At 42.6% G+C, this 10767-nt stretch overlaps 1 protein-coding gene across 1 annotated transcript; it reads left to right on the forward strand.

The window, feature by feature from the left end:
- The first annotated feature begins 1956 nt into the window (after nucleotides 1-1956).
- Nucleotides 1957-10573, forward strand: c17h18orf54 (chromosome 17 C18orf54 homolog). Its single transcript, XM_020640074.3, has 15 exons — nucleotides 1957-2089; nucleotides 3459-3594; nucleotides 3989-4145; nucleotides 4361-4528; nucleotides 5185-5335; nucleotides 5415-5478; nucleotides 5581-5782; nucleotides 6048-6139; nucleotides 6580-6688; nucleotides 6780-6872; nucleotides 7409-7487; nucleotides 7581-7638; nucleotides 7712-7891; nucleotides 8330-8385; nucleotides 9120-10573. The coding sequence occupies exons 2-15, from the start codon at nucleotides 3460-3462 to the stop codon at nucleotides 9268-9270; spliced, it is 1695 nt and encodes a 564-aa protein (XP_020495730.2). The 5' UTR covers nucleotides 1957-2089; nucleotide 3459; the 3' UTR covers nucleotides 9271-10573.
- The last annotated feature ends 194 nt before the right edge of the window (nucleotides 10574-10767 follow it).

A 10767-nucleotide genomic window follows, 5' to 3' on the forward strand; every position in this document is an offset into this window, starting at 1 on the left:
GCCTTTTATTATTAGGCTATGTGGAAAAACAAAATACATTATCATTATATATATATACATATATATATATATATGTTGGTGATAGTTTTATTCAGAATTATTAATCATTTAATTGAGCTGGATGAAAACAAACCCTTAAACCTGGCAGCGGTCGACTCAATACGTTGGCTTATGTTTTTATAAGACACTGACTAAAATTTAAATAAAGAAAATCTGAAATCTAATCTATGAATAGCCAAGTGCTACAATTTTAATAATTTATTCTTGAACCAATTTGTATAGGACAACTTTTTAAATCAATTCTAAAACTGAGAAACAAATAAATAAATAAAAACTTAAAAATCTACACACATATCATACACTTCTGTAGGCTATGACTCGGCCCTCTTGTCGCTCAGTTTTGTTTTGACCTATGAAGTCAACACAGGTTACAAAAATAACTTAGCAAATAAGCAGTTATGATACTTTTATCAAATGTAAAGTAATGCCACAAGTAAAACTAACTTTCTAAAATCAAAATAACATTTTTGTTTATTTAAAAAAAGATTGTTGACAGTGTGTGTTGTGCTCCTGGTGTCTGGAATTTTACTCAGAGTGATCCCTCGCTGTATTTCTTGCCCTCTATCTTGCCGGGCCTCCACTGACGTCATAGACTCTGGGTTAAAGGGGCTGAAGCCGTGAACTCTAGAGGGGGAGAGAGGGAGTGAGTAGTATGGAGGGGTAGAGGGAAAAAAAGGTAGAGGTGCAAATAAAAGAAGGAAGAATTTGCACTACAGAGGCTGAAAACGCAGTAAAACCTGATTAGAGCAAAAATACTGTAGATCTATTTGAAGCATGGATTATAAGGTATGGGGGGCTGGGTAGGCCTGTGTTGCTACACTTTTTACTTTAACGTAAAGTGCTCATCATTAACACATATTAAATGAGTGATTCCTAGATTAAGAAAGAAGCCTAGTTTGTTAAAATTGTTACCCTCTCTTTCTTATGAACTATTTGAACACTTAGTCAAAAACCACAAATGCATGACCTGGATCAGTTATTCTCTGCTCTCTTACTTAGGGAATACCATTTTTTTTGGGTTTATATTATAATATTGTGTTTTCCAGAACCATGGTGAGACTGGAGGTCTAATATGAATAGCTTATAGCTTTAGAACACCAACTACATCACCTGATGTTGTTTGTGCTTCAGGAAAGACAGATTTTGCAGCGTGCTGACTGAACCCCAGAGAAGAACATCAGCAACGACTGCATAATAAAGATCAGTGTAAAGGTAGCGAAAAGGGAGGATAAACGCCATGACCTCCATTTTAAACATGAACAGTTATCATCATGATCTGCTTCATGAACCTTTGTTTACCAGTTCATGGATCGGTACCATTTAAAATCATTTTGTGACCTTGAAAAACACTTGATAACTATAATGTATTGTATAGGATCTGAGTTGTGTTGGCCTGTGGGAATTTATTGTAGTTTTTATAGAATGATGTGTTTTATTAATGATTTCTTATGAATGAGGTATAGAGTATAAGATTATTTTTATTGCTTCTCCTTTTCATTCAAGAGTCGATGACTTATGTTTGTTTTTAATTGTTTTGGTTGGTCGATTGAGAAATAAAAACTTGACATGTATGCATGTGTGTATGAGTGTGTGTATGCGAGTGTGGGGATATGATAGTGTGTGTACTTTGATATTCTTTTACTGCATCAGAGCACTCTGAAGTCGTATTTTATGTAATTAAACAAATAATAGATGACTGGATAATTAGAAGAAAAAAAAGCTAGCCAAGTCTAGCAAGCCAAACAACGTTTTAATTGTCAGTTAATTATATAAGAATAATGGAGGGAATTTAGCTTCATGGTCGTTTGCGGTGTTGTTTTTATAGTCCGTCTGCAGTTCCCCTCCAGTCCTGCAGGGGGCGATAGAGAGCACATGGACTGGTTCGCCAACTACCTGTCATTAAACCGAATGAGAACGTTCTTCCATCCAGCTAGCATCACCCGGGAGTCTTGAATCTCCTGTTGTGGAAAGTGTTCCGTGTTGTGTAGCGACCAAAGAAACCAAGAAGGAGACATTTAGGAGTGTAATAGTAAGTGTTTTATTGTCATTCTGCGCAGATAAACACATTTGAATTGAAACATTTGAAGCAGTCGTAAGCTAATTTAAACCTGAAGTTTGTAAACAGTTTAAACTTCCCTGAGATTTTGTCACTATGTTGTCAGCACTGTTGTAAAAGTTGTTTTAACTTTATACAAACACTGACGTATTGTTGACGTAATGTAGGATACTGTTCGCTAACTGCTTAATAAATAATGAAGTGTACCGGTGGGGATTTCATCTTTTATTTTGGTTGTTGTTTGGCTAGACTTCATAAAAGCGAACAGTTTCTCTTAACATGTAAACAACATTAGGACGACGATCCTTTCTTAAAACACATTTATGAGCCAGATTCACTTAAAACGTTTTCAGTATGTTAGTAGGATCACAGATTTCAGTATAGGCTCACCACGGTGTTTAAACACAAAGTTAAGATCGTTACTATGATGCTTTAGCTTTGTAAATGTTTTGTTTAGTTACCCATCCTCTTTCACTGTGTGGACATGTGCATCGATTTAGATGATCGTGACCCCCCACCAATTCAATTGAAAAAGGGACGCCTTCATATATTCTTGATTCATTAGACTTAAAGTGAAGTATATAAGTCGTGTTATGGAAACCCAGGTTGCTTTGAGAGCGGCCTTCAGCTTGTCTGTGTTGTTGGGTCTGGTGTCTCTCTTCTTCCTCTTAACACCCCATAGATTCTCTTAGGACAGGAGTCCAGTGTGAAGTCTCCACAGGCAGTGAATTGGGCCCTCATGGCATCTGCTTTTCCACTGTGTTTTATGAAGTCCAGAGTCAACACATACGTCTGCAAGGAGATTTGACATGTTTGCTGAAAGCATCATGGAGATGCTGATTTCCTTTTCCAGCAGGACTTGGCACCTGACCACGGAGCCAAAACTCCCAGTAACTGGTTTGCCAAGAGAGACTCCAGAACCGTCAATACAGACGAGCTGAAGACCCCTATCACGGCAAACCTGGGCTTCCATAACTGCAGAGCCACAGGCCGATTGCCTCATGCCACGCAGCATTAATGTAGTAATTCATTCAAAAGGGATTCGGACCAAGTTTTAAGTGCATAAAAGAACATACTTTTCAGACTGTTGAACTTTCTGTATTTTAAGTCCTTATTTTGGTTGTTTATATTCTTAATGTTACATTTTCAATTGGCATGAGCTGTAAGCAGCAATAAATGAAAGTTTCCTTTCTTGCATTAATTTACAGGGAAAAATGAACTTTTCCATGATAGTCTAATGTTTTGAGAAGCACCTGTTTTTTCTCTCTGCTCTACGCTCTGGCTACACACCAGCGTTTTCTGTGCTCATGAGCGATTTGTGATTGTTGTTTGTTTTATTCAGCATGGAGTACGGTGGCCTGGTCGGTGACGTTCTGTCCCCAGAGTCGACGGTTACTTCCCTCCTGTCCAGCTCAGGTCACCTGAGAAGCAACCTGCTGGCTCCTGAACACAACACCTCCTTCAGATACAGAGACAAGGTTCATTCTGTTTATGCAGAAGTTAATGGGAATTGTGTGAAAATATACCCTTCTTTAACCGGTTATGATTACTGATCCAAATTCAGCTGACAGTTGACAACCAATGGGGCTTCTTTTTGAAGAAAAGCATGAACCTTACGGCCTCAGAGTTCAAAAGACTCCAAACACTTGTGTTAATATCTGAATGATTTAAATGCTTTCAGTTGAAATCCCTCGGGCGGTCTCACACTAAATCCTCTTCAGTCATTCCCCTGTACTCATGTTTTGCGGTCTTCACATCACCTTCCTAACGGGAGTGATAAAAGTCAAAGCAATCTGCTGGCAGAAAAGCTTTTGATGTCATTTAGATCACTGAAAGTAAAATAACTCATTCTCATGAACTGATTGACTGCAGGACTATGAATCCGCCTCTGCAGCACTGGACGCCTACATTGCAGACTTCGACAGAAGTGGGCAGAACAGAGGGTCTCTGACAGGAAAGCTGGTCTTGCCTCAAAGTCTACCCTCCACGCCATGCAGACCTGGAGCGAGCATGCTCAGAAACAAAGATGGTAGGTCATCACACAGAGGTGCTGGAGCTCTGTGTGTCCAACATCCATTTGAACCTGAGTGGGAATTCATTAATGTGGTACAAGATCGTACGTCGTCTTTTACGTCATCTATGAGATGAATATCTAGAGGTGCATCTCAGTCTGTGATTATTTGTTGTCAACTGTTTGTATAAAATGTTACATGTTTTTTCTTTGTGTTTTGTTTTGACCCACAGTTCTCAGGGAGCGTTTGACGGACAAGGAGCTGGACTTCCTTAACCTCCCCGTCAGCTCCCTCCATCACCGCAGCAACAGAGACAGACTCTCCATGACGACTGACGAGTTACTGTCCATCCCTCATGACGGCTCCATGCCCGTCACCCACACGTCCGCCTTTATCCAAGGTCTCTATCATCGTCCACCTCTTGTACCTCCACTGTCATCAAAAGGTCACCAAACACATCACCTACACGTCTGCCCTCGAATGAGGTCTCTAACACATCACCCACTCCTCTGACATCATTCAGGGTCTTAAATGCATTTTTTATCCAAAGGTCCTTAAATGCATCACACACACCTCTCCCTTCATCCTCGCTCTTCAACAGCATCATCCACTTCCTCTTTTTTTCTGATCTCATTAAACACATTATCCAAACCTTTGTCTCCATAAAAGGTCCATATATGCGTCATTATCAAACCTGTCATTAAATGCAGAACTTTAACCTCCACTTGTATTTAAAAGTTGTTAAATGCATCACCTGTACCTCTGCTTTCAACGCAGGTCATCAAACGCATCTTGCCACCTCCACTTTTCTTAAATGGTCTTTAAATGCATCATCAAATATACACATACCTGAGCCCTTATAAGAGGTCATTAAACACATCACAACAATTTCTGCTTCTATCGAAGGTCTTTGAACTTATTCAAATTAAAATGATCAAAAAAGGAGGATAGATTGAATATTCATTGGGCTTGTGAATTCATTGCTCAACAGCTTTTAGGTGTGTTTTTTTTAAGCGTGCGTTTCTCAGGTCCTCTGACTCTCATCTTCTGTTCCAGGCCTCATGTCCAAGTCCAGGGCGTCCCAGCCTCGTCCCACCTCCTCCAGACCAGCACAGAGACCCTGGGACAGACTCAGCAGCAGTCACATCGCTCCCCGCATAAACCTCCATCACCACACTCACCCAACCAGGATGCCCAGAAGCTCCAGGTTCATGCTGTTTTCTGCACTTTGTTTTCTAAAATATATCATAAGAACTCTCACTATATCTCCTCCAATCTGGGTGCAGGGGCAGACCAGGCACAGCCATGATGAAACCGGATGCTGATATTTCCTCCGGCAGCTGCTACAGAGTAGACGTTGTTTTTATATTTCATCAGCCTGGAGGTGGTCTTAAAATGTAGTTTTTATAGATCAGACTATGTAAAAATATGAACTCCTCTTGTTTCTCTCAGTCCTCACACAGAGCAGCGAGGACGGAGCGGGCCGACCTGTCCTCATCGCTCCACCTCCCTCACTGGTTCACCAGCAACAAGTCTGACATGGACTGCTCCGGAATCACCAGCGTGCCTGACCTGAAGTACCCGGCCTGGATCCAACGCTGCGACCTGAGCGAGCCTCCGCCGCCCTCAGAGTCAGAGCTGTGGGATGACCGAGGTACAGCACGGCACAAACACTGTTTTTGACAGCTGAATTACAAACTGGATTACAAATTGTTGAAGGGCTAAACTGTAACAACTGAGGGTGGATTTCACTACCACAGCCCCCCTGGGTGGGGTTTCCAGGTCACCTTAGGGCGCCCAACACAGACAGAACAAACTGTGAGCTTAAATACGTTCCAGTGTGGATTGTTGAACAGAATCCAATTTCATTGTGTGCTACAGAAATAAACAATCATTGTTATAATATGTTGCTCTTCCAGGTGTTCCCCTTCCTGCAGTTCACAGATCCGGAGCTCCGTCCTGGGTGGAAGAGCTGGAGAGCAACGATGTTTCTGACCAGACACCTGCCCAGGTGAGAGAACTGAAACCTCGGTCAGCAACACTATCCAATGATCTAAATAATAATAATAATATAGACAGGAGGTTTGCGTCAGCAGACCTGAGAGTGTGCCGGTGGAGGAGCTCAGACAGGTAGGGGGGAGGAGCCATGTTATGGAGGGCTTTGTAGGTGATGATAAGGATTTGAAGTGGATACAATGGGGGATGGGGAGCCAGTGGACGTTATGAAGGACGGGGGTGATGTGGTCACAGGAGTGTTTCAGAAGACGAGCTGCGGAAGAGTCAGTGAAATGAGACCAGAAAGTTATTACTGGTTTATAAAGAGCTTGCAATGTCATATTAGAGTTTGTTTCAGTTAGTTAGTGGCGCGAACTCTTATTTCATTAGGTGACTGAGTGTCAGTAGGTAAAGTGATAATCATTGTGTGTGTTTCTACTGTTTGTGTGTTATCAGAGTGACAGCCGGCAGACTCTCAGAGATCTCAGGCTTCAGTTTGCTGAACAGATTTCTCTACTCGCCGCTCAGAAGAAAAGCTCTGACATCATGGAAACTCTGTTCAGAGGTAAAGATAAAGACTGTTGATGTTGGATCCATGTTGTGTGTCACAGACTCTTGACGCTGTGTTTGCTGTAAATGTGTTTTCATCCTCTCAGACAACAGGATTGAGTCTCTGATCCAGAAGGCCGACCAGGTGTTGAACTCTCTGTCTCAGAGTTCTGGAGGAGCAGAAAGCCGATCACATTCGGGTAAGAGTAAGATTTAGTTACATGACCTAACCTGCGGACAAAAAGAGTGCAATGCGGCACAGTCATCGTTTAGTCTGGATTAATCGAGTTTCATGATCGTGGGAAGAAAAAATCCTAATTGAAATGAAACTGGATTAATTTCCCAGCCCTGAAAATGCTTTGATATACATTTAGAAAATTAAGTGGGAGCAAACCTTCATATTTCATAATTGTAGTGGCACAGATGGCCTAGTGGACAGGTCACGCAACATATACGGAGCTGTAGTCCTCCAAGAAGACGGCAGCCTGTGGCTTCTTTCCTGCTTGTCATTCCTCCTCTCTCTCTCTCTCTCGCTCTCTCTCTCTCTTTCTCCTTGGTTTCCTATTCAGTCCACTGTCTTATCTAACAACGACCCAAAATACAAAATTAAACATCTTTCATATTTGTAGCTCTCTGAGTTCTAGTAAACTTGTCACTGCGTAAACAAAGGTTATCACATATTTCTCCCTCTTAGTTCTCCGTTGATCTAATTGAACGATTGTTGTTTGTGTTGCAGTCAGTATCCCTGATGGTGTCAATGAAGAAGGCAGCCTGATGAAGACAGAGGAGCTTTTGCACGGCCCTCAGTTCAATCAGTGAGACCCCCTTTTTTACACTTCTTTTCAACAATAGATCTAACGCACAGTCAGTAAGCTAACTGAAGGATATGTGATGTGTTGAACCTGCAGGGACTCAGAAGCAGCAACAGGGGGCGACACAGAGGCTCAGACCGACAGTGGAGCTCCGGTAGGTGTTGGAAAACTTTACAGTCAGTGTGGTCCTCTGACAAATCCAGGATCACAGCCTCTTTCTCTCCCAGCTTCAGGACTGCTGTCTCCATGGAAACAACATCTTTAAACAGCCAGGTCCAGCTGAGGCTCTGAAGCAGATGCTGTTCAGGCTGCAGGCGGTGGAGGCGGAGCTTCAGCGACGCCAGGAGACGCCAGCGGCTCCAACAGAGACTGACAGGTTACAGACACGAGAGACTCCAGTGAAACAGGTGTGAACAGACGAGTGCACTTAAGACTGGAGCTCGAGTTCTCTCTTTTGAATCAGTTAAATCAATACAATTAGTCAACATCCATCTCTCCATCGTTAGTGTGCCAAATAGATCAGATGTGTAGGATACTACTTTAATGCTCACTTCATACTCGATATATTAGTACTGATGACCCTACAGCTGAATCCGCCGTCAAATTTAGTTCTGTCATTTTCTGGTTCTTCTCTTTCCCTTTATGCTGATATTCACATGTTTGTGCTTTGAATTGTGAATGTTTTGATCGTATTTGAAGCCATGTTATTGTGCTTTTGTCTGTCTTGAAAATAATCTATTTAATCCCGATGATACTTCCCTCCTTGTTAAATGCAGGTTAATAATAACAATTCTTGGGGTATAATAGTTTTCAGGTTACTCAGAGTTTTTCTCTTTGTGTTGCAGAAGCCTGAGAGGGAAGCAGAGCTGGAGAGTGTTTCTGGTGGAGCGTCACTACAAAGGTACCTGAACATCTTCATACACATGATTCCTCTCTTCAGAGTTAGTTCACAAAGTGAGCTGCTGCTGCTGCAACTTACTTAATGATGATGATGAAGCGTTTGTGCTATGAGAAAAAAAGTGCTGCCTGTGCGTCTTCTCTCAATGACCACAGTCTCTTGACAATGTTACAATTCACTTAGCAGACGCTTTTATCCAAAGCGACATACATGTACAACACTAATCCATTCATACACCGTCACTGAATCAGCGGAAGCAATGCAGGGTTAAGTGTCTTGCCCATGACACATCGGACATGTTGCTCAGGTGGGGATTGAACCCTCTACCTTTTTGGTTTAAAGACTATGACTACCAACTGAGCCACAGCGGCCCATAACAACAGCTGCTGTATGTTTTAAATTTGAGGTCGTTTTTCATTCCTTCACTCATCAAACGGAGCGGGCTTGCCCTCCCACTTTGTCTGGATGATGAGCTTAATGATAATGACGGCCCAAATATCACAGCTCCAATCAGACAAGGAGCACGGAGGATGTTGGGTACATGACACGGTGGTGACGTCAACAGTGACCTTGAATTATTTCCAACGAGAAGCGCTCTGATTGGCTGGGCGCTGCACCTTTTTCTCCAGACGGGATCTTTGAGAATATTTAAAAACGTCTCAAAACTTCTTATTAGGAAAGTTTTCTTATCTCACACTAACACTTCAAAACTAAAGGCTGAATGTTTCCGTCCTCAGAGCTCTGCATCACCTGAGCCGACTGAAGATGCTGGTGGAAGAGCCCAGAGAGAAACGCGCACAGGAAGAGAAGGAGAGGGATGAAGACGAAGGACGCTACTCTTCTTCTTCAGCTGATGGACTCACCTGCACTCAGCAGGAACGCTCCTGAAGCCGAAGACCAGCTCGTCCATGTCATCATCATCATCAGTTAGTGGTCTCTTTGTCCTCTCCTCGTTGTTTCCCTCTGATGTGCGGCAGCAACAGGACACAGTAAAAGACAATGAATCTGAAGGAAGTCTGCTTTGGATTTATATTTTTTAACTAAGGGTGTATGGATGTAGTCCAGGGACCAAATCCGACTCATTATCTATGGCATGAAATGGGTGTTCCAGTTAACTGTTAAAGTGAAGGAAGCTGTGAAACATTCGGTGGTTTCCAGAAAAGAAAGGCAACTAGACTCGAACTGAGAGATAAAATGTGCTAAATAATTAGCTGCTAAGATGCTTAAAGGCCACATATTCTCCTCCTCCTCAACCGGTTTAAATAAGTCTCAGAGCTCCCTTATGCTCCCCTATGCCTATAAACCCCTCTATTTCAGCCCTGCTCAGAACAGGCTGTTTCTGTGTCTGTACCTTTAAATATGTAAATGAGCTGTGTCTGACCACGCCCCCTCTCTAGAAGGGCTTGGGTGTACTCAGGCTTTCTCGCTCCATGTCATATTGTTTACAGTGAGAAGGCAGACTCAGAGGGCAGAACAAACACCTAGCTGTGGGAGTGTCACACACCTGGGGGAGGGGTTACTGCCCTTTGTGATGTCATGAAGGGAAAATCTCCAAACGGCCTGTTTGAACACACATTTCAGGCAAAAGACGGAGAGGATGGACTTTTCTCATCATTGGGGGGTTTGTGGACAGACTAGAGACATATTTTAGTGTTAGAGAAACATGGTGAAGTGGATTTTGCAGAATATGTGATCTTTAAATGTGTGAATGTGCCAAAATGAACTACGGGTGTAACGTCCACGTGTTCGTTACTGCACGGAAAATATAGTTTGAATTCTATTTGTTGCCAAGACAGCAGCGGGACTCTTGAGGTGAGAGTGTCACAATGCTAGCTGCATACATTTTATATACATTAGCATTAGCTACTGTAGCATGCTATCAAGCAAACGTGACGCAAAAAAAGCTCCTGTGAGGAACTTTTGTTTTGGTTGATTTTGTTGCCCGTGTGTATGAAATTGGACAACGACCTCTTAGTGAGTCGTGTTGCTTTTTTTAATGACTGATGATGAAACATCTCATCCGTCTTTCTTTTCAACGTCCAGAGTGTACTATACTTTTGTTAACAAGTCGAATGTTACTGCGGCTACTGTTACTACGCTGACATTAACGTAGCATGATAAATGTTACATGCTCATGAGAGCAGCCCCCCCCCCCCCCCCACAGGAAACAGTCAATGTTACATGCTCATGAGAGCAGCCCCCCCCCCCCCCCCCCCCCCACAGGAAACAGTCAATGTTACACGCTCATGAGAGCAGCCCCCCCCCCACAGGAAACAGTCAATGTTACATTGTGACATGATACAGGTGGCAGCAGGTTCACATGCCGAGCAGTTAATTGCACATATTAAACCAGTTATGTGTTGAAATCCATGTTTCATGTCAGGA

This window comes from Labrus bergylta, chromosome 17 (assembly GCF_963930695.1).
Source record: "Labrus bergylta chromosome 17, fLabBer1.1, whole genome shotgun sequence".
Taxonomy (NCBI): domain Eukaryota; kingdom Metazoa; phylum Chordata; class Actinopteri; order Labriformes; family Labridae; genus Labrus; species Labrus bergylta.

Excerpts from the sequence above, each read along its gene's own strand:
- c17h18orf54 (XM_020640074.3), top strand. The coding sequence starts at position 3,460 with ATGGAGTACGGTGGCCTGGTCGGTGACGTTCTGTCCCCAGAGTCGACG. Across the intron at positions 5,336-5,414 it reads AGGATGCCCAGAAGCTCCAG|GGGCAGACCAGGCACAGCCA; the intron begins GTTCATGCTGTT and ends ATCTGGGTGCAG. Across the intron at positions 6,689-6,779 it reads CATGGAAACTCTGTTCAGAG|ACAACAGGATTGAGTCTCTG; the intron begins GTAAAGATAAAG and ends TCATCCTCTCAG.